The sequence below is a fragment of the Erpetoichthys calabaricus genome, chromosome 6 (genome assembly GCF_900747795.2).
Source record: "Erpetoichthys calabaricus chromosome 6, fErpCal1.3, whole genome shotgun sequence".
Lineage (NCBI taxonomy): Eukaryota > Metazoa > Chordata > Cladistia > Polypteriformes > Polypteridae > Erpetoichthys > Erpetoichthys calabaricus.
The window spans coordinates 208,094,257-208,118,990 of NC_041399.2; the positions used below are offsets into that span (position 1 = coordinate 208,094,257).

The 24,734-nt window shown below is 44.9% G+C and overlaps 1 protein-coding gene across 1 annotated transcript in view; it reads right to left on the bottom strand.

Annotated features, from left to right (window-relative positions):
* Positions 1-24,734, bottom strand: part of si:ch211-285f17.1 (sickle tail protein homolog) — a 642,180-nt gene that overhangs the window by 71,080 nt on the left and 546,366 nt on the right. The window contains exons 7-8 of the mRNA XM_051928956.1: positions 19,108-19,946; positions 5,408-5,512 (exon numbers count right to left, since the gene is read on the bottom strand). Coding sequence (XP_051784916.1) covers positions 5,408-5,512; positions 19,108-19,946 — 944 coding nt within the window. The remainder of the gene's footprint in view (positions 1-5,407; positions 5,513-19,107; positions 19,947-24,734) is intronic.

Here is a 24,734-nt window from a genome sequence, read left to right on the forward strand (position 1 = left end):
TCATTCCATTTCTTCCCGACTGATTTAACTGAAGATTCAGTGACTGGGATTGTTTTTGTCTCCATCCCCTGACTTGTGCTTTTCATGGAGTTGCTTGTTCTGTTCTTTGGTTTTCCTTGTTGAGGTCTGCCCACCATACTGACTCGTCAGACGTCAGCCCTTCCCCATTCAGGTGCACTTAGATGACAATCAACTGAAGCCCCACACAGGTGACCTCCATTGAACTCATTCTGGGACTTTGAAATCCAGTGGGCTACACCAGTGATGATGTAGGGGTGTCATATTAAAGGGGGTGAATACTTACGTCATTTGGTGATTTACATTTGTCATTAATTTAGACCACTTTGCACAGATCTGCTTTTGTTTTGACATTAGGGAGTCTTTCTCTGCTGCTCAGTGTAAAAATAAAGCCAAATTCAATCCACATGTGAAACAATAAAATGGGGAAACAATTGTAATAATATACGCCTGCTACTTCAATTCAGTTTAAGTTTGTTTAGCGCTCTTCTTTCAGTGCAGGCTCAAAGCACACAGTAAAGACACCACACTGCATGCCATCTACCGACGCGGACCACACTAGCAGCTTCACATGTGAGATGGCAAAGGAAAGGCGGAGCGCTAAACCGAGTCTGAACTCAGGGGGCTTCCTGCTCCAGGATGCTGGAGCTTAAACAATGGCTTTGGTTTGAACAGTCAAGGTTTTGGGAAGTTAATATTTGGCTGACCCCTTTCTCTAAGGCGACTTGCACCATTTCAGATACAACTGGTTAAATATTGTTTTTTTTTTTTCCAGTTGGGGCAAAGGGAGATGAAGTGGCCTGACTGGGGTCACACCGTGTCAGCAGAAGGACCTGAACCACAACGTCAGGCTCTGAAGTGCAAAGCCTTACGTTGAAGGTCCGGCAAAAGGAAGCATGGCAGTGACATACTCGAAAGTAAAAAGAAGGGAAACGTAACAACACCCTGGGACATTTGGAAACTGCTTAAATGTTTTTGACACCCCACTGTCAATGTAAAGCACTTTGAGAATCCAAAAAAGCACAATACAAATGTAACTCTATCATACAGTGCCTCTCCTATCTATCTATCTATTATATGGTGCCTTTCATATCTAACATACAGTGCATCCGGAAAGTATTCACAGCACATCACTTTTTCCACATTTTGTTATGTTAGAGCCTTATTCCAAAATGGATTAAATTCATTTTTTTCCACAGAATTCTACACACAACACCCCATAATGACAACGTGAAAAAAGTTTACTTGAGATTTTTGCAAATTTATTAAAAATAAAAAAATTGAGAAAGCACATGTTCATAAGTATTCACAGCCTTTGCCATGAAGCTCAGAATTGAGCTCAGGTGGCTCCTGTTTCCCCTGATCATCCTTGAGATGTTTCTGCAGCTCCATTGGAGTCCACCTGTGGTCAATTCAGTTGACTGGACATGATTTGGAAAGGCACACACCTGTCTATATAAGGTCCCACAGTTGACAGTTCATGTCAGAGCACAAACCAAGCATGAAGTCAAAGGAATTGTCTGTAGACCTCCGAGACAGGATTGTCTCAAGGCACAAATCTGGGGAAGGTTACAGAAAAATTTCTGCTGCTTTGAAGGTCCCAATGAGCACAGTGGCCTCCATCATCTGTAAGTGGAAGAAGTTTGAAACCACCAGGACTCTTCCTAGAGCTGGCCGGTCATCAAAACTGAGTGATTGGGGGAGAAGAGCCTTAGTCAGGGAGGTGACCAAGAACCCGATGGTCACTCTGTCAGAGCTCCAGAGGTCCTGTGTGGAGAGAGGAGAACTTTCCAGAAGGACAAACATCTCTGCAGCAATCCACCAATCAGGCCTGTATGGTAGAGTGGCCAGACGGAAGCCACTCCTTAGTAAAAGGCACATGGCAGCCCGCCTGGAGTTTGCCAAAAGGCACCTGAAGGACTCTCAGACCATGAGAAAGAAAATTCTCTGGTCTGATAAGACAAAGATTGAACTCTTGGGTGTGAATGCCAGGCGTCACGTTTGGAGGAAACCAGGCACCGCTCATCACCAGGCCAATACCATCCCTACAGTGAAGCATGGTGGTGGCAGCATCATGCTGTGGGGATGTTTTTCAGCGGCAGGGACTGGGAGACTAGTCAGGATAAAGGGAAAGATGACTGCAGCAATGTACAGAGACATCCTGGATGAAAACCTGCTCCAGAGCGCTCTTGACCTCAGACTGGGGCGACGGTTCATCTTTCAGCAGGACAACGACCCTAAGCACACAGCCAAGATATCAAAGGAGTGGCTTCAGGACAACTCTGTGAATGTCCTTGAGTGGCCCAGCCAGAGCCCAGACTTGAATCTGATTGAACATCTCTGGAGAGATCTTAAAATGGCTGTGCACCGACGCTTCCCATCCAACCTGATGGAGCTTGAGAGGTGCTGCAAAGAGGAATGGGCGAAACTGGCCAAGGATAGGTGTGCCAAGCTTGTGGCATCATATTCAAAAAGACTTGAGGCTGGAATTGCTGCCAAAGGTGCATCAACAAAGTATTGAGCAAAGGCTGTGAATACTTATGGACATGGGATTTCTCAGTTTTTTTATTTTTAATAAATTTGCAAAAACCACAAGTAAACTTTTTTCACGTTGTCATTATGGGGTGTTGTGTGTAGAATTCTGAGGAAAAAATGAATTTAATCCATTTTGGAATAAGGCTGTAACATAACAAAATGTGGAAAAAGTGATGCGCTGTGAATACTGTCCGGATGCACTGTATCTATCTTATCACATGGTGCCTTTCATCCATCATCTATCACATAGATAGATAGATAGATAGATATGAAAGGCACTATATAATAGATAGATAGATAGATATGAATGGCACTATATAATAGATAGATAGATATGAAAGGCACGATATGATAGATAGATAGATAGATAGATAGATAGATAGATAGATAGATAGATAGATAGATAGATAGAGATGGTGCCTTTCGTCTATCTATCCATTAATTTATCTATTTACGTCTATTTATCCTTCAATCTATCTATTTATCTATCACATAGTGCCTTTAATCTATCTATCTATCTATCTAAACATGGTAAGATGTCCATGGATTATATCCAAAGTTTATACAGATATAGGCTGTAAAATAGATGCCGTAAGTAGTACATAACTAAATAGTGGATTTGAACACAACTGTTAAAAAAAACTACTGCAGATTTGCTGATTCAGTTTGTCTAAGTATAACTGCATTTTGTTTACATGTTACTAAGTGACTCTTTGACTATGGTCAGTTTTGAAATGAATTGTTGTAGATGCCAAGGTAAATAGACTGTCATCCTGACTGGGATGGTGAGCGAATCCTTTCATTGCCAGGAGGCCATAATGCAAGGACAGCATGGAATGAGCTGTAACCTAACTGGTATGGCTAGTGATCCTTACCCCAGTCGGGGTAAAATACTAATGGATGAACTGGGCAAAGATGGATGCCAGCGTCCGTTCATTTCCTCCACACAATAGGTGGCAGTGTCCCTCCAGGTTGGCCCCAGTTAGGACTCCTGCAGGGTTGCATGGGAAATGGAGTTTAGAAAAACAGCTACAGCATGTTGTGGTTCTTGGGTGCCACAAGAAGGTGCTGTTGTGGGGGAAAGCACTATATAAATGTAACTCTATCATATAGTGCCTCTCCTATCAATCAATTATTTGGTGCCTTTCATATCTATCTATCTATCCTGTGAACTATACTAAAATACATCAATCATACAGTGCCTTTCCATCTATCTATTTCAGTTCTACTGGTCTACCTATCCTGCCAACTATACTAAAATACGTCTATCAATCATATAGTACCTTTCACATCTATTGATCTATCTATTATATAGCATCTTTCATATCTATCATAGAGTGGTTTTCAGTTCTACCTATCTGTCTGTCTATCTATCGATCCTGCCAACTATACAGGCAGTCCCCAGGTTACGTACAAGATAGGGACTGTAGGTTTGTACTTAAGTTGAATTTGTACGTAAGTCGGAACAGGTACATTATTTTAATAAATGCTATTGCTGACCGACTGTAACCAAGTGCTCTGCCAATGAATGATGGAGTTTCACCTCTCTCTGACCTTTTTATTATTTCTACTTTATTTTCAATGGTGATGGTTTTTCTCTTCTTTACTGTATCAGCAGCACTTTGTGTTTCAGAGACATTCTTGAAGGGTGAAGATAAACGGTTAAGATGAGCTCTTCTGCACAGCACTGTACGCGCTATCACAGCAGGAAGGCACCTGCCGTCAACACGTCTGATGTACTGACAAGAGACAACTTCTTGCTATGTGCGTAACAGTACAAGCAGGCTTGCTATTGAGAATGAATGGGGGCGGCTCATCACCATCCCACCTCACCGTCACCTTCACTACAGTATGCTACCTTGGCACTGTGTGGCCAAAGGCGGGTAAGTGAATCGCCCAACCCTAATTCAACAAGCAGCCATCCGAGGCACACTACAATGCTACCCCTGCCGCCCCGTTCAGCCACAACCGGGTCACTGCTCGCAGCATTACCAGCCATGTGTACTGGGCGGGCAGTGAAACGCCCCCCTGCGCTCCATCCAGCCTGCGTCCAGTCAGGAGCATTAGCTGCGGAGGCGTAGTGGGCAGGCAGCGAACCATCGTCCTGACAAGCGATAGCTGTGGCCCTGGTGACTATGGACCACAGGTCACCGCCAGGAGCCACCCGAGGGACACTACACTGTACGAGCAGCGAAATCGCCCCCCTCCAGCCACCGCTTGCAGCATCCCCAGGCCGAAGATGATAGAGTAGCAGTTACTGAGGTGCATGCGTCGCAGCTGCGTCCTCATTTGTAAGTCATAGGTTGGATGTCCGTAACTTGGGGACTACCTGTACTAAAATGTCTATCAGTCATATAGTGCCTTTCCTATCTATCCTGTCAACAATACTAAAATATCCATCCATCCATCCATTATCCAACCCGCTATATCCTAACTTACAGGGTCACGGGGGTCTGCTGGAGCCAATCTTAGCCAACACAGGGCGCAAGGCAGGAAACAAACCCCGGGCAGGGCGCCAGCCCACCACAGGGCACACACATCCACACACACACTAGGGATCGCCAATGCACTTAACTTGCATGTCTTTGGACTGTGGGAGGAAACCCTTGCAGACACGGGGAGAACAAGCAAACTCCACGCAGGGAGGACCTGGGAAGCGAACCCTGGTCTCCTAACTGCGAGGCAGCAGCGCTACCACTGCATTGCCCTCCAAAATATCTATTAATCATATAGTGCCTCTCATATCTATTTATCTATCATATAGTGCTAATCGTGAGACCCACCATACAGTACAAGTACAGCGCTAAACGTGAGACGACGTGACCACACGGACCATAATGCTGGCAGTGCCTACCTGAGGACTTCTTTTCCACTCCCAGTAGTTGGCCCTTTGAAGAGAACATCCTGCACAAGTCCAGTCAAGCTGGCAATCTGCTTCTCCATGGCCATTATTCTCTCTCTGATGAAAGGAGACAAAAGTATTAGGAATCGTGTTCGCTGTGAAGGCTTTCAATGTACAGGCCAGATCTACTCTTACACCACAAACAAATTTGTTGCTCCCCTTACAGCTCATTGGAGAAGAGTTGGGTGCCTCCTGAAAAGTGAGGAAATGTACAAAGGGATTGCCCCGTGTGCCTGCATGCCTTTGAGATGTCACGGAGTAAAGCAAAGCAAGTGTGACAAGAGATCAAGTGTTGCTTATTCTACAAAGATCTTCTAAAATGGCCTGCACACATTTGTTTGCACCCTTAGAGAAGATCCTAAATCATTGGATTCAAGCGATTTTTCCAACTAGTTCTGAATTCGTATCACACACGTCTCCAATCATACATTCAGTAAATCAGCTGATCTTTAATGGAGAAAAGTCGTCCCTCTGCCATTCGGTGCCATCGTGTGTCCTACACTGAACATGCAGCAGAGTCGTCTGAGGAGATCAAAAAGAAAATGATGGACAAGTGTGTGAAAGGCAAAGACTTGAAGACCATCATCTCCAAGCAGCTTGATGTTCCTGTGACAACAGTTGCAAATATTATGAAGAAAATGAAGGTCTATGGGACTGTAGCCAATCTCCCTGGACGCAGCCACAAGAGAAAAATCGACCCCAGAATGGGCAGAAGGATAGTGAAAGTGGCAGACACAAAGCCAAGGAGAACTTCAACAGAGATACAAGCTGAACTCCAAGGTCAGGGTCCATCAGCGGCTGATTGCACTCACAGAAGACCCTGAAGGACTCCACATCAAAAAGCCAGACTGGAAGTATCTCAAATGAATACTGATGAGTCACAAAGCTTCTGAGTGAAGGTCTTGTGGACAGATGAGACAAAAGTAGAGCTTCTTGGCAAGTCACATCATGACTCATGAGACATGGAGGAGGCTCACTTATCTTTTGAAGCTGCTTTGTTGCGTCTGCCATGGGGTGTCTCAAGTCTGTGCAGGGGAACAATGAAATCTGAAGACTATCAAGACATTCTGGAGTGAAACGCCCTGCCCAGTGACAGAAAGCTCTGCGTCAGTCGCAGATCACGGACCCTCCAACAGGATAAGGAGACAAAACACACAGCTAAACTAACCACTGCATATTGAAAAGACCCCACAAGACCTGCCGATTTGTGACCTAGACATCAAAATGTGACCCCCCCCTTGTCACATGACGCTTGCTCATTTTTCCTCCTTCCAACACATCACTTGCTGTCTTAACATAACTCACCCCACTGTAACAAGACCATCAGTGTTATTCACTTCCCCTCTCGGTGGCTTGAATGTTGTGGCTGATATGTCCTTTTGTAAATAAAGATGAATTAACACATACTTAAAATGGCCAGGTTGGCTCTATCTAATAAGATACAGAGGAAATAAATCTGGAATAAAGACTAATATAGTGCGGACAATTAGAGCACCCAAGTATTAAGTCCACAGCACATCGCACTTACAACCAAAGCCAAACTCCCCACTTTGGGACTCGTGTCTGTCGCCAGCGCTGCCCTCCGTCATCGATTCCTTTCAGAATTTTTTCGGACAGACATTCTAGGTACAAACCAAGGAGTGGAGGGCATCCAGTCTGGTGACCTGAGGATCGCGTCTCTGCGTTGCACTCAGCAGGACCACACGGGCAAGACAGGCTACCCAGGACACCCCACCCCAGCCCACCCGCTCCACCGAGTTCACCCTCTGACCTGATTGTATCCCCATGACACATGAAAAAATATGTTTTCAGTTATTGTCTCTTTCTTTTTCTCTTTCCTTCCTTCCATTTATAATGCTTATACAGACTCACCATGAGCTTGCTTTCTTTCATTCCGTTTATAACGCTTGTACACTCATCATGAGCTTATTTATTCTCTTTCCTTCTTTTCATTTATAATGCTTGTACACTGTGGCATGCGGCCGTAACGTCCCTTCTACTTATGTTCTGGGGGAGCAGCCATGGGGTCCTCAGTACCTCGCCCGGGACGCTTGGTGGCAGCCTCCCTGGTTGACGATGGTGCCTCACTTTCCCGCAGGGTTCCCTGGGAAATGGAGTTCTCCACAACCCTGTGGGGATCTGGGGTGGCCGCCAGGGGGTGCTGCATGGATCCCGGAGCCAACCTGGACACGTCTACTGCCCCGCCCGGAAGTGCGATTAGCAACAGGTGTTCAAGCACCTGGAGCACTTCCGGGTGGGCTATAAAAAGGGCCAGCATCCACCACTCAGGAGCCAGAATCGGGAGGAAACAGGATGAGGTTGCCCGGGAGGAGTGGTGGTGCCAAGCTGGAGAGTTGTGTGGTTTATTTAAAGTGCTTTTGGGACTGTGTTGTGGCTGGGGGGTTCACGGGGAAGACGTGCCCTCCAGCTGAAGAAAATAAAAGTCGTGTGTTTTTACACGTGCCTCTGAGTGAGGCTGTGACATATAGCGCCTTTATCACACCACTCATCATGAGCTTATTTATTGTCTTTCTTTTCATTTATTAGAACATTAGAACACTCTAGACGAGAACAAGCCATTCAGCCCAACAAAGCTCGCCAGTCCTATCCACTTATTTCTTCCAAGAAAACATCAAGTCGAGTTTTGAAAGTCCCTAACGTCTTACTGTCTACCACATTACTTGGTCGCTTATTCCAAGTTTCTATCGTTCTTTGTGTAAAGAAAAACTTCCTAATGTTTGTGCGAAATTTACCCTTAACAAGTTTCCAACTGTGTCCCCGTGTTCTTGATGAACTCGTTTTAAAATAACAGTCTCGATCCACTGCACTAATTCCCTTCATAATTTTAAACACTTCAATCATGTCACCTCTTAATTTTCTTTTGCTTAAACTGTAAAGGCTCAGCTCTTTTAATCTTTCCTCATAACTCATCCCCTGTAGCCCTGGAATCAGCCTAGTTGCTCTTCTCTGGACCTTCTCTAGTGCTGCTATGTCCTTTTTGTAGCATGGAGACCAAAACTGCACACAGGACTCCAGATGAGGCCTCACCAGTGTGTTATAAAGCTTCAGCAGAACCTCCTGTGACTTGTACTCCACACTTCAAGGCGCTATATAACCTGACATTCTGTTAGCCTTCTTAATGGCTTCTGAACACTGTCTGGAAGTTGATAGTATCAAGTCCACTATGACCCCTAAGTCCTTCTCACAGGGTGGACTTTTGATTATCAGACCTCCCATTGTGTATTCAAACCTCACATTTTTACTTCCTACATGTAATACTGTACATTTGCAGATATTAAATGGTTAACAAGTTCAGCTGTTTCAATCTTTCCTCATAACTCATCCCCTGTAACATCTGAATCAGCCTAGTTGCTCTTCTTTGGACCTTCTCTAGTGCTGTTATGTCCTTTTGTAGACCCAAACTGCACACAGGACTCCAGATGAGGCCTCACCAGTGTGTTATAAAGCTTGAGCAGAACCTCCTGTGACTTGTACTCCACACATCAAGGCGCTATATAACCTGACATTCTGTTAGCCTGTAATGCTTATACACTTCTCATGAGCTTATTTATTGTCTCTCTTTCTTTGTTTCTTTTTCCATCCTTCCATTTCTAATGCTTATACAGACCCATTTATCCTGAGCTTTTATTTTTCTTTCTATTTATAATGTTTATACAGATTCACCATGAGCTTATTTATTGTCCCTTTCTTTTTCTTCCTTCTTTCCATTTATAATGCATATGAAGACCCACTCATCACAAGATTTTTGTTTTTCATTTATAATGCTTATACACTTATCATCCATCCATCCATTTTCCAACCCGCTGAATCCGAACACAGGGTCACGGGGGTCTGCTGGAGCCAATCCCAGCCAACACAGGGCACAAGGCAGGAACCAATCCCGGGCAGGGTGCCAACCCACCGCAGGACACACACAAACACACCAAGCACACACTAGGGCCAATTTAGAATCGCCAATCCACCTAACCTGCATGTCTTTGGACTGTGGGAGGAAACCCACGCAGACACGGGGAGAACATGCAAACTCCACGCAGGGTGGACCCGGGAAGCGAACCCAGGTCTCCTATCTGCGAGGCAGCAGGGGCTTATTTATTGTCCCTTTCTTTCTTTCTTCTTTCCATTTATAATGCATATGAAGACCCACTCATCACAAGATTTTTCTTTTTCATTTATAACGCTTATACACTCATCATGAGCTTATTTATTGTCTCTTTCTTTCTTAAGCTAAGCATGTTCAGGCCCAGCTAGTACTTGTATTGTGTTGCTGCTGGAAGAGGTGTGGCCAGCAGGGGGCGCTTATCCTGTGTTCTGTCTGTGGACCCCAATGCCCCAGTGCAGGGACGGGGACACTGTGATGTAAATATGATGCCATCCTTTGGATGAGATGTAAAAACGAGGTCCTGACTCTCTGTGGTCATAGAAGATCCCTGGGCATTGTTCATAAAGAGCAGGGTCTACCCCAATGTCATGGTGAAATTGCCCACCATGGCCAGCTAATTATCCCTGTCTCTCACCTCTTCATCACCTAACAGCTTATGTGTGGTGAGCATGCTGGCACAATAACAGCTGCCATCGCATCATCCAGGTGGGTGGTGGATGAAGTGGCTCCCCTCTGTCTAAACTGTTTGAGTAGCGAGACAAGCGTCATATAAATGTAATCAATTATTATTTATTAATAAATTTCATCCAAGATTGAAGATTGGTACCTTGGAGTTTTCTATGGGTGCCAAAATGAAATGTAATCCAACATGTTAACTAAGTAGAAATGCAAGACATACGCAAATGGAGCAGGGGAGTAGGGGGCGCTGCCGTCTTTAATATAAATAAATGATTGTTACGTTTGCAGATGATACCAAGTTATTTAATGATAATCGAGAATCCATTGAATTTTCACATCGGGACTTGGACAGCACACAGGCCTGGGCAGATAAAATGTAATGTCAGTAAATGTAAAGTATTACATGTAGGAAGTATAAAAGTATTAGGCTTGAATACATAATGGGGGGGGGGGGGGGGGGGCAGAAGATCAACAATACACCTCAGGAGAAGGATTTAGGAGTCGTAGTGGACACTATCAACATCCAGCCAGCGTTCAGAAGCCATAGGCGGAGTGGTGGCTCTGAGGCTTGGGATCTGTGCTGGCAATCGGAAGGTTGCCAGTTCAAATCCCGTAAATGCCAATAGGGACTCTGCTCTGTTGGGCCCTTGAACAAGGCCCTTAACCTTTGAGTAGTGAGAAAAGCGCTATATAAATGCAAAGAATTATTATTATTAAGAAGGCTAACAGAATGATTGTAGGCTGTAGGCAGGGCTAAAGGGGATGAGTTATCAGAAAAGATTAAAAGAGCTGAGCCTTAATAGTTTAAGCAAAAGAAGATGAAGAAGAGACCTGACCTGAAGCGTTTTAAAAAGATGAAGGGATCCAGTGGATCGAGGCGGTGACTTTAAAATGAGCTCAACAAGAACACGGGGACACAGTTGCAAACTTGTTAAGGGTAAATGTCGCACAAACATTAGGAAGTTTTTCTTCACACGGAGAACCACAGACACATGGAACAAGTGACCAAGTACTGTGGTGAACAGAAGAACTTTTGGGACTTTCAAAACTCAACTTGATATCATTTTAGATTAATTCAATGGATAGGACTGGTGCGCTTTGTTGGGCTGAATGGCCTGTTCTCGTCCAGATTATTCTAATGACGAAGCTTTATAACACACTGGTGAGGCCTCATCTGCAGTCCTGTGTGCAGTTTTGGTCTCCAGGCTACAAAAAGGACATAAGCAGCAGTAGAGAAGGTCCAGAGAAGAGCGACTAGGCTGAGTCCAGGGCATACAGGAGATGAGTTATGAGGAAAGATTGAAGGAGTTGAATCTGTTAACCATTTATTTTAATGTCAGTAAATGTAAAGTATTACACATAGCTGAATACACAATGGGAGGTCTGGAAACTGAGAGTCCACCTCATGAGAAGGATTTAGAAGTCGTAGTGGACTCGACGGTATCAACTGCCAGACTCTGTTCAGAAGCCATTAAGAAGGCTAACAGAATGTCAGGTTATATAGCACCTTGATGTGTGGAGTACAAGTCCGAGGATGTTCTGCTTAAACTTTATAACACACTGGTGAGGCCTCATCTGGAGTACTGGGTGCAGTTTTGGTCTCCATGCTAGAAAAAAAAGACATAGAAGGACAAGAAAAGTTACAGAGAAGAGCGACTAGGTTGATTCCAGGGCTACAGGGGTTGATGAGTTATGAGGAACGATTGAAGGAGTTGAACCTGTTAACCATTTAATATCAGCAAATGTAAAGTTTTACACGTAGGAAGTCAAACTGTGAGGATTGAATACACAATGATAATCAAAAGTCCACCCTGTGAGAAGGACTTAGGGGTCATAGTGGAATCGACACTATCAACTACCCGACAGTGTTCAGAAGCCATTATGAAGGCTAACAGAATGTCAGGTTATATAGCACCTTGACGTGTGCAGTACAAGTCACAGGAGGTTCTGCTGAAGTTTTATAACACACTGGTGAGGCCTCATCTTGAGTCCTGTGTGCAGTTTTGGTTTTCAGGCTACAAAAAGGACATAACAGTACAAGAGAAGGTCCAGAGAACAACAACTAGGGTGATTCAGGGCTACAGGAGATGAGTTATGAGGAAAGATTGAAGGAGTTGAACCTGTTAACCATTTATTGTCAGTAAATGTAAAGTGTTACATGTAGTAAGTAAAAATGTGAGGATTGAATACACAATAGGAGGTCTGAAAATCAAAAGTCCACCCTGTGAGAAGGACTTAGGGGTCATAGTGGACTCGGCACTATCAACGGCCAGACAGTGTTCAGAGGCCATTAAGAAGGCTAACAGAATGTCAGGTTATATAGCGCCTTGATGTGTGGAGTACAAGTCACAGGAGGTTCTGCTGAAGCTTTATAACACACTGGTGAGGCCTCATCTGGGTTTCCAGGCTATAAAAAGGACACAGCAGCACTAGAGAAGGTCCAGAGAAAAACAACGAGGCTGATTTCAGGGTTACAGGGGATGAGTTATGAGGAAAGATTAAAAGAGCCGAGCCTTTACAGTTTAAGAAAAAGAAGATTAAGAGGAGACCTGACTGAAGTGTTTAAAATTATGATGGGAATTAGTGCAGTGGATCGAGACGGTGACTTTAAAATGAGTTCATCAAGAACACGGGGACACAGTTGGAAACTTGTTAAGGGGAAATTTCATACAAACATTAGGAAGTTTCTCTTCACACAGAGAGCCACAGACACTAAGTGACCAAGTAGTGTGGTAGACAGTCGGACTTTAGGGACCCCCACAACTCGACTTGATGTTATTTTGGAGGAGTTAAATGGACAGGACTGGTGAGCTCTGTTGGGCTGAATGGCCTGTGCTCGTCCAGACTGTTCTAATTAAACGGGGCGACCCAGCTGACCCCCACAAACACTTCTTTGCAGTCCTCAAGTGTCCTTCCACATTCTATAAAGGATATTTTCCAAGCATAGCGGTGTGACATGTCCAACAGCTCTCTTTGTGGAGTGTACACTTCCTCAATTTATTTGCCATTAGGGAGACACTCTGCTTAGAAATTTTAAGAAATAAAATAAGAGTAGAATGTACAAAAGAAGATAAAAACTCCTACAACAAAATACAAAGAGAAATTGCGACGTGAACGAGCCAGCAGCTACCACTGAGGCAGAAGAGGTGGGACGAGGTGCACAATCCGGCCAGAAATTCTTCCGAGAAAACGGAAACCCGCTCGTGTTATTCCAGCCGTAACCACAGCAATTAGTTCCACGGTCCATGACAAATACATCTATTACAGACAGATTTTATTTTCAATCTGAGACTTTTTAAAAGAAAAAAAAATCCACTTTCAAAATATTAGGGTAACAAATATCTGCCAACTCCTGCCACAGCCGCCTTCCATCTGCTCCCAAAAAAAAGCAAAGCTTTGTAAGATGCGACTGTCAGCAGTTTTGCTCGTATTTACATTTTAATCGCTTGGAAGGCGCAAGGCCTGCTAACAGACGTTTCGCTCTTTCACCTTCTCGCTCTCCCACCGAACCCCAAATAGGGGCAGCGCATGGTGGGTGGGGGGCCACCATTCATGAAATCAGCGACCAACCCTTTTCATTTCCAGGAAGCCCACCCGATGTGTTATTTCTCCTTTCTTTTTCTACTTCACACACATGTCTGCTGTGTTTTCTCGCACGTGTGCCGCAGGCAATTCCAAGAGTCTCGATTTCAACCGCTCTTCAGGTCGCCTGTGACAAATGACTGAGTGACGACGGCCATTTAAAGGACCTGGTGACCCTGAAGGAGGAGGCCGAGCTGCTGACAGAATAGAGGAGTTTCACCAGCAGGCCCTCAATATCCACTGGCGCAAATTGTGAATTTCCCCTTGGGATTAATAAAGTATCTATCTATCTATCTATCTATCTATCTATCTATCTATCTATCTATCTATCTATCTATCTATCTATCAGTCCTCCATTCTGGTTACCAATAATGTGGGGACAAGTCTTCATCCTTCCTCTTCACTTTTACTCATGAACTTCAAAAGTTCTTCCCATCGATGACACAGACCACCGGATTCACTGGTAGCTCAAGCTGCTGCGTCTTCATTCAGGTTGTGAAGTGACGTGGACTTGACTCTGGCTTCTGATCATGCGCTCCAACACCGCAGATACACCACAGGTCTTTGTGAGGGGAGAAATTTAGGACCTCCATAACATGTGGGGAGACCAGGACACGTCGGTACTTAATTTGCTCCTCTGCTCCACAGTTTAAAATCACAAATCCAAAAATTCAGGCTTTGTGATTAAAGTGCACATTGCAGACATTTTGGTCACAGAACACTTTCTCTGCACGGTTCCCCCCCATTGCAGGGTACCATAATGTTTGGCAGGTCAATTAAAGCTGTTGTCATATTTCGGACTTTGTCGCATATCCCTCACGAGCGATGACCGCTTGACGTCTGCCATTCACAAACATCAGCAGGTGCCGAGGGTCTTCTCTGGTGATGCACTGTGTGCCAAGGCCTCTAAGGCAGCCATCTTCAGTTCCTGCCTGTTTCGGGGGGCTTATCCCCTTAAGTCAGGGGTGTCCAACTCCAGTCCTGGTGGGCCACAGTGGCTGCAGGTTTTCATTCCAACCCTTTTCACTGCTAATTAATTCCTTATCCCTTGATTTTAACAGCCCAGGCGTCTGAGTTGATTCTTTTCTTCATAAAATGACAGCCAAACAGAAATGAGACGTGAAACGAGCCAACAGATGACCAGCTAAACTGGGATTTCAAACTCCAACCAATCTCTTAATAAGAAGCCGATTCTTGTTGTTCATTAAAGCTGTTATTGATTATCAGGTCTTGTTGCTGCTCTCATTCTGCCATTCTGTTTTTTTCTAAGACCACTGTCAAGATGTTTTGGTGACTTGAGCTGACCAACATGACCGAGACCTTCACCTTTCTTTATTTTCAGGTGAGCCGGTCATGTGGCAGCTTGTTTTGTGTCTCATTATTGTTTGGCTGCTCATTAAGGATAAAGAAACAAACTAAGGGGTCTGAGTCACGTCAAGTAAAACTAAGGCAGAACAAGTTGAATCAGCAGCAAAAATGGCTCACTGATTAAGAAGATGGTTAGAATGAAAACCTGCAGCCACTGCGGCCCACCAGGACTGGAGTCGGACACCCCTGCCTTAAGTGTTTTCTCTCCAGCATGTGGAAGGTCTGCTCAATTGGACTGAAATCAGGTGACCGGCTTGGCCATTCCGGAATTTTCCACTGTAAACTCCTGTGCTGCCTCAGCAGTGTGTTATCTTGTTGTAAGGTGAAGCGCTGTTGCATCATCATCATCATCATCATCAGGAGGGTGCTGCATATTATTGGTGGTGGTTGAAGTGGCTCCCCACACCCACTATGTAAAGTAGTGAAAAAAGTGCTATATAAACAAAGAATTATTATTAATGAGGCAATCGGCCATCGTCCACATCCGCATGTGAAACCAATTACTCCCTAACACCCTGGACCTGCTCCATCACGCTACTGCGCCCATTTAAGCCCCTCCTCCTGTGCTCTCAGTTTATTTACACCCCACTTCGCTCGCCAACCACTATAGCCCGCTATCACGCGGCTGAGCCGCTCGAGGGGTGTTGGGCCACCCCTCCGTTAGAGAAAGCTATTGTATTTAAAGAGATGAAGAGTATGTGGGGCACGGGAGGAAGACAGTTTGGTGCATAGGTATTATAGATAGAAAATCAGTTACTCGAGAATCACACTACAACTGTCTGTTTTAAATACCAATCTCTCTATACATAAAATCCAACGTCCATCTGTCTGTCTGCTTTTCACAAGAGAACTACTTCACGGATTTAGGTCGGGTTTTTCTCTAGAATTTGCTTGAACATTCCGGTTGATTTTGTGACTTCTCTCATTGCGCTATGTATCATAGTTCACTTGCAGGAGCGATTTATTCACGGTAATCCGAGAGGGAGGGGGCAGCATGACATCAGGAGTGTGGAGCTGGGCAGGGCCCTCCTCACTAACAGCGCCAGCCTTCGTTCGAGTGGACCTTGCCTCCGCTTAGCTAGCAATACCCGTTTGTTTATTGGTTTTGCTCTCATTCTGCCACAGCAGACTGTTCATTTTCTGTTTTTTCTAAGACCACCCTCAAGATGTTTTGGTGACCTGAACAGACCAACATGAGTGAGACCTTCACCTTTCTTTATTTTCGGGTTAGCTGTGGCAGCTTGTTTGGTGTCTCATTATTGTTTGGTGTCTCATTAGGGAAAAGGAAACAACTAAAAGGGTCTGAGTCATGTCAATTAAAACTAAGGCAGAACAAGTGAATCAGCAGCAAAAACGGCTCACCAATTAAGAAGATGGTTAGAATGAAAACCTGCAGCCACTGCAGCCCACCAGGACTGGAGTCGGACACCCCTGCCTTAAGTGTTTTCTCTCCAGCATGTGGAAGGCCTGCTCAATTGGACTAAAATCAGGTGACCGGCTTGACCATTCTGGCATTTTCCATTGTTGAGCTTTGAAAAACTCCTGTGCTGCCTCAGCAGTGTGTTACCTTGTTGTAAGATGAAGCGCTGTTGCATCATCATCATCACCAGGTGGGTGCTGCACATTATTAGTGGTGGCTGAAGTGGCTCCCCCCACCCACTATGTAAAGTAGTGAGAAAAACACTATATAAATGTAAAGAATTATTATTAACTAGCTGTGTAAGCCCGTGCTGTGAAGAGCCTGGGGCTCCTAGAAACCACGGATTCTGGCACTTCAGTCAATCGCATCAGTTGGGCATTAGAGGCTAAGCAAGGTTCTCTCTCCTCGGAGGTTTCATTTTACCGATGTGATCATCCCCCTTGACTATCAGCGGCTAAGCGAGTTTCTCTTTTCTCAGCGACAGAGTCGATTTCTTTGAGCTTCATGCTGTAGCCAGACAGACAGATAGACACACACACACACACACAAACATTTCCACACATAGACGTTTATATATGAGATGAGGCTATCGGCCACCGTACACGACCGCACATGAAAGCTCAGCTGGCCAATTACTCTCTAACACCCTGGAGCTGCTCTGTCATGCTACTCTAACAGTTAACTTTGTGAGCTGGAATGTTAAAGGTCTCAATCATGAATTAAAGACAAAAAGTATTCTTCCACCTAACAGGTCTAAATGCTAAAGTAGTAATTTTACAGGACACCCACTTAGCAAGCAAGGATTAGATAGATAGATAGATAGATAGATAGATAGATAGATAGATAGATAGATAGATAGATAGATAGATAGATAGATAGATAGATAGATAGATAGATAGATAGATAGATAGATAGATACTTTATTAATCCCAATGGGATTAGTTTCGGCTGCAGAGAGACTGGACTGGCCAAATATTCCATTCCAGCTTTACAAAGAAAATTAAAGGTGTGGGAATCTTAATACATAGAACAATCTCATTTGTAGTATCAGAAGTAGGATCTGATCCTGAAGGGAGATATGTGATCGTCATGGGTAATTTATTTAACTGATAAATATCTACGCACCCAATGTGGATGATAGGGACTTCATCCAAAACGTATTTGCACTCTTTGCCGATGTGCTTGCCTCGCTTGTGTATTAGCGTCTAAGTGAGTTTCTCTTTTCTCGGTGACAGAGTCGATTTCTTTGAGGTTCATGCTGTATTCTCTCACTTCCGGGCCGGACAGACAGAAACACACACACGTTTATACATAAGATGAGGCAACTGGTCACCGTACACGTCCGCACGTGAAAGCTTAGCTGGCCAATTACTCTCTAACACATTGAAGCTGCTCTGTCACACTACTGTCACAGTTAACTTTGTGAGCTGGAATGTTAAAGGTCTCAATCATGAATTAAAGAGAAAGAAAGTATTCTCCCACCTAACAAGTCTAAACGCTAAAAGTAGTAATTTTACAGAAGACCCACTTAGTAAGCAAGGATCAGTTTTCAGCTGCACAGAGACTGGATTGGCCAAATATTCCATTCCAGCTTTACCAACAAAAATACAAGCGTGGGAATCTTAATACATAGAACAATCTCATTTATAGTATTAGAAGTAGGATCTGATCCTGAAGGGAGGTATGTGATCGTCATGGGTAATTTATTTAACTGATAAATATCTACACACCCAATGTGGATGATAGGGACCCTCATCCAAAATGTATTTGTATCCATTCCCAATGTGAACACTCATAAAATTATAATGGTTGCTGGGCGAGGGCTGGGGGAAGTGTGACCTCACGAGCAGGGAGGCGGACGGGATCTCACGAGCAAGGAGGCGGGTGGGGCCCTGCTCACTCTCACGCCAGTTGCTCTACCTCTTGCCACGTGTTGGAGTGTACCTTGCCTCAGCTTAGCTAGCAAACGAGGGAACTACTTCACGGATTTAGATCTTTTTTTTTCTAGAATTTGCTTGAACATTCTGGTTGATTTTGCAACTTCTCTCATCTCGCTAAGAATCGTAGTTCACTTGCAGGAGTGATATATTCGCGCTAACCTGAGACAGAGGCTGACGTCAGGAGTGGGGAGTCGGTCTGCCTCTGTGTTTTGGAGCGTAACTTGGCTCCGCTTAGCTAGCGATACCTTTTCATTTATTGATTTTTAAAGTTCGTCCTGTTTCACCATTAGGCTAGTTATTATTATTATTAACACCCTGGAGCTGCTCTGTCACGCTACTGTTACAGTTAACTTTGTGATCTGGAATGTTAAAGGTCTCAATCATGAATTAAAGAAATATAAAGTATTCTCCCACCTAACAGGTCTAAATGTGATTATTATTATTAACACCCTGAAGCTACTCCGTCACGCTATTGCGCCCATTTATGACCCTCCTCCTGTGCGCTGTTTATTTATCGATTTATTTACTCACTTCGCTCGCCAACCCCCAGGGCCTGCTAGCCGCTCGAGGGGTGTTGGGGCACCCCTCCATTAGAGAAAGCAATCTCATCCAGGGTGGAAGGAAGTAGAGCAAAAATAAGTCATGATTTGACTGCTGTTGTCTCGTCCTGCTATGAAGTCAGGGCCCTGCAACCCTGGACTGGATGAAGCCATCGGATGGAAGGACTTTTACTCACGGGACTTCTTCAAAACACTTCACTTACCGAGTCTGTGGATCATTCGAAGAGGCTGCAGGTCCCTGCCCAATCAGCTGCTTATCCACTTGCATTGCCATGTTGTCCGGAATAGCTGGAGACGCCATATTGCTACGTGTTTTCATGACCTCCATGGCACCCCCTTGCTCCTTCTTGAAGGATTGGCGGATGGGAGATGACCTGTCCAGCTGGACCCCATGTGGAGGTGGCGGAGGAGGAGGAGATGTAGGGACTACGTGGGCGTTTTGGCCAGTGTGCATCTCCACTACCCTCATGTCAGTCATTCTGTGAGGAGAAGCTGGCGGCGTTTTGGTGCCCAAAGTGGGCAAGTGGCTGTCAGAGTATTTCCTTGACTTCTGTCGGTAAACGGCATGGTGCTCCATCATCTCCGTGGTCATCGTTGAGCTGGCATAAGAGCCGGTAGACCTGACCGATCCCCGATGGTAGCCCATAACGTGGTCAGGCACATCCTGTGGGTGGCAGCTATGGGACGAGGCGATGCTCAAGCGCGCCTCCTGGAGCAGGTAGGGGTCAGCGTAGAGGCTATCATTGCGTAAAAGTGCAACCGCTTTATTGCTCATATCTTCATCGGGCTTAACGTCCCTCCTTTCAAGAATGGCACTTGGGCTGGGTGAAACAGACCTGCCCTGGGGCACTCTGGGAATCGTGGCACTGCCTGGCATGACCATGGCACGGGGCGCCCCATACTGAATCCGAGATGGTGACGGGGGCATGGAGTGGGCCACAGGGTGAGGTAAGGAGCTTGGAACTCCATGAAGAGGTGGTTGGCCCTGGGTTTGACGTAAGGGATATGGCGCCTCTCTGGGAGAAAAACTCTCTCGGTGCATCTGAAAAAGAGAAAACAAGAACAAGAGCGCGGTGGTCAGAGTTTTACAAAGAAAATGCAGTGGCACGGTGGAGGTCTCCATAGCCCCAACAAGGTGAGGGAACCTCCATATCCAAAGGGCCCACTCGTTAACCCTCCAAAACAACATACAGTGCACTTGATTTTTCAAAGCAGAAAACATTTGTGCATTTCTTGATTACACAAAACAACGAGAAGCTGATTTGCTGCACTGTGTCACATGACAGGACCAGAAACAGACAGGTATGGCAGGTTGGCGCAGTGATACTTGATACTTGAAAAAAGCAGCGAATAGTCAATGAAAAGTTACATTACAACAAGAAAAAGAAAACACCTGAGCACCGAGTGTCACGTCGCAGCGAGCTCAACAGAAAAGGCTTCTGCTCCTTCAGCTCCTGGCCCACCATTGTAGGTGACCACCTATTAATAAAGCAACCTGACTGCCCCAGACCCAGGGAGAAATAAGACACAGCATTTAAACAGAAGCAAGCAATAAAGACATTGACAGGGCTATTAGATAGACAGACAGTTATCCATCCATCCATCCATTTTCCAACCCGCTGAATCCGAACACAGGGTCACGGGGGTCTGCTGGAGCCAATCCCAGCCAACACAGGGCACAAGGCAGGAACCAATCCCGGGTAGGGTGCCAACCCACCGCAGGAGACACACAAACACACCCAGCACACACTAGGGACAATTTAGAATCACCAATCCACCTAACCTGCATGTCTTTGGACTGTGGGAGGAAACCCACGCAGACACGGGGAGAACATGCAAACTCCACGCAGGGAGGACCCGGGAAGCAAACCCAGGTCTCCTAACTGCGAGGCAGCAGCGCTACCGCTGCGCCACCGTGCTGCCCACAGACAGTTATGAAAAGCCCAATATAATAACACACACAATCACCAGAATGACTAAAAAGAAAGAAAATTTCAAAAGACCGCAGTCCCAGTATAGACATACTGATGTTTGCATAAAGGACCCCCCCTCATCGCATTTCCGGACACAATTCGCCTGAATTATTTGTTGGCTGAAAGTCCTCATTGTGTACAGTAGGTGTAGAAAAGATCCATCAGGCCATTTAATAAAATCATCTACCACTGGACCATTCATTGTGAAGGCTCACATTCAGCAAAGTTTAAGATGAACCCATTTAGACATTTACTGAAACAACCATTAGAGTGGAGGACGTGCAAAAGTGGAGAAAGAACACAACCCTGAGGGGACCCTGTGGATGACAGACAGACAGACAGAGACAGATAGATAGATAGATAGATAGATAGATAGATAGATAGATAGATAGATAGATAGATAGATAGATAGATAGATAGATAGATAGATAGATAGATAGATAGATAGATAGATAGATATGAAATGCACTATATAATAGATAGAACTAATGTCACATCAGGAGATCTTATTAACAGGATTGTGCTGCTAATTTCCTCCAACTGCATAAGATTCTATCCATCCATCCATCCATCCATCTATCATATAGTGTGTTTCATCTCTCCGTATATAATGAAATTCCAACAGATGGCACATTACCAACATTAACACTGCTTTTTAAAAATACCATACCAAATGGCATATAACAGAGGCATGTGCATTACATTTGTCATTCCAACTTCCAACAGATGACGCATCACAAACATTACCTCTGCTTTTACGAATACTATACCAAATGGCACAGAAAAAGTCACATTCCCCCTGTGGACAAAAAAGTTCTATTTATCTATTATATACTGTAGCACCTTTAGTATTTATCTAATATATAGCATCTTTCATAGCTATCTATTCTTCATATAATGCATTTCCAGTCCATTTATCTATCTATATAAATTAACACTGCTTTTACGAATCCCATATCAAATGGTATATATTAAAGGCATGTGCATTGCATTTGTTATTCCAACAGATGGCGCAAAACAAACATTAACACTACATTTACGAAGCCCATACTAAAGGGCATGCAACAGAGACTAATATGCATTGCATTTGTCATTCCAACAGGAGGTGCATCACTAGATGGTGCACTGCAATCGTTAATGCTGAGGTGTACGTCGATTACTTAGATTTCAACTTGTCTTGGATGCGTAGCACAGCCAGTATAGAAGAAAGCTACAGACCTCTGCCTCAACCCAGCCGATAAAGCCTTCTCACTTTCCTGCCTTCAGCGTGACCCCTTCAAAAATCCTGAAACCATACAGGCCATGCTTGTTTTTCTGCATATTCTTTCGCTTAAGTACACCACAAAAAATGTGATGAATTTTGTTGTGTTTTATTTTTTTTTCACTTTTCCTGTGAGTTGCAGTTTAACATTATTGTCTCACCACAAGGGAATGGAGAAATTACTGCTGGAGTGCTGCAGATGCAATCTCATATTTCCAATGTAAAAATTCTACGATGGGCCTGCTGGCCTCTTTCACTGTTTCAACAGGAAGAATAGAAGGGAAGACATTCAGGGCACGGCGAGAGAGCTTAGAGTGGACCGAGAAAATATGCAGACCCCTTCACGCTGTCTGCACACTTTATTGTGCTGGACATTACATTTTTAGTCAGTCTAAACGCAATATAACCCATAATGACAAAATGTAAAGATGTCTTCATGCAAGGTTTGCAAATTTATTAAAATTTAAAATGTGAAACCTGTCACTCATGGAAGTATGCAGACCCTTTGCTGCGGCAGCAATGCCAGCTTTGTGTTTTCTTGGCCGAGTCTCTACAAGCTTTGCACACCTGGATTTGGACAGTTGATCCCCTTCTTCCCGGCAGATCCTGATTGGTTGGGAAGTGTCGGTGAACTGCCAGATGTTTTATGGGGTTGATGTCTGGGCCACTCAAAGACACTCCGAGATGTGTCACAAAGCCACTCCGGTGATGTTTTCAAACCAGTGGATGTTCCTCGTCATGCTCTCAGAGTCCTTGCCATACGCCTTTTACTCAACACTCCTGGGCGCAGGAGAAGACGTTGGACGTGGCAGAAATGAGAATCTTGAGATGGATATGTGAAGTTACAAGAAAGGACAGGATAAGAAACGAGACCACCAGAGATACAACAAAAGTGGGAGAGAGACGTCTAAGAAAGGACCGGAAAGGAGGTTGTTGTAAATATCCAATCAGGGCAACACCCATGGGGCAGCTGGGAAATGGGAGCCCACTGAGTCGCAGCGCTGCTACAGGGAGCCAGCTGACCAGTACGAATATGCAGGACAGGAGCCGACATGACAGAAGGTAACCTCTGCTCTCAGTCAGCCCCAACGAGTCTCAGTCTTTCTTCCTCATCCAAATTCTTTGCATTTCATGGCTTCCACTTTGTCACCTGACAAGAATTTTGACATTCAACAATCTCCATGTCCCTACGGCTGCAGAACCAAAACACTTTTTTGTATTTCTTTTTCACTGGGCACTCAATTCAGTTTATTGTCATATCAGATCATCTAAAGCAGCTATGCGTTTTAGCCACTGGGTCCCACCATATTAGTGCGTCTCAACCACGGGGTCTGGGCTGCCGATGGTGGGTCGTGAGATGCTATTGTTAATAACAATAATGGATTGGGGGGGGGGCGTCACGGCTCAATCCACTCCACTCCCTACCCCTACACGGTCAACTGCACTCAAATCAACAAGGGGGACCAGGGTGGTGGGTTGCCAATACAGTTAACGTCAAACGGTGGGTTGAAAATCACGGCGCTATGATGTCCTGGGATGGGGGGTCGAAAACCAATTCTGGAGGAGGCCACCTGCATATTCACAACTCCACCAAAGCAATTTAAAAGGAACAATCCACCCTGACCTAAATGGACATCTTTAGGATCAGGTGACATGAGCGGAATTCCTGCAGAAAACGCACATGAATGCCGAAAAAATGGACAAGACACACATGGGACAGGGGCAGGAACCGGGCGTTGAGGTGACGGTGAAGTGGTGCAGGGAGGCCAGGAGACGTGACGCCAGGCAGGTTCATAATAAGGGATGGGCAAATGATGACCAGCGAACAAAAACAGGTGGGCGACCATTAGAAGAGTCTGGAGGTGAGCAGGCCAATCCGCCAACAAAGGTCGCCTGTCCCGTCTCCCAAAATGACACCAAGTCGACTTATGCACAAACACTAGTGCAGTCGCACACCCAGAGAGTCCTTTGTCCAGTGTTGGTCTGAGGGCTACAAAAAAAAAAAAGACATAGCAGCACTAGAGAAAGTCCAGAGGAAGAGAGACAAGGCGGATTGAGGACTGCAGGGGACGAGTTATGAAGTGAAGAGTCCCAAAGCGCTAAAGAACATTCCAATATTCTCCAAACCGTCCAACCTGAGCTGACCCTCTAATGTCCTCATTTCTAATCCTGTCCATCCTCGTCACACCCGATGCAAATCTTAGCATTGTTAACTCTGCCATCTCCAGCTCTGTCTCATGCTTTCTGGTCAGTGTACATTTTTAGAATATTCTACGGGGCGGTGCGTGGGGGCGAATCTTCTTATGTAATACGTTACCGTGGCTGTCTGGCTGTCTGTCCAGGATTTTAAATCACCTGTAGCTAGAAACCGTTTGACCTATTGACCTGAAATTTGGTGCACATATACTACGTGACATCTACTGTCTGCTTTCGGGGTGATGATTGACTTCCAAGGTCAAAGGTCAACCCAGGAAGGTCAAGGTCAAAAATCAGATAACCTGTAGCCTGAAATTTGGTACACATATACTACACTGAAACTCTGCATCTATATAGATAGATATGAAAGGCACTATATAATAGATAGATAGATATGAAA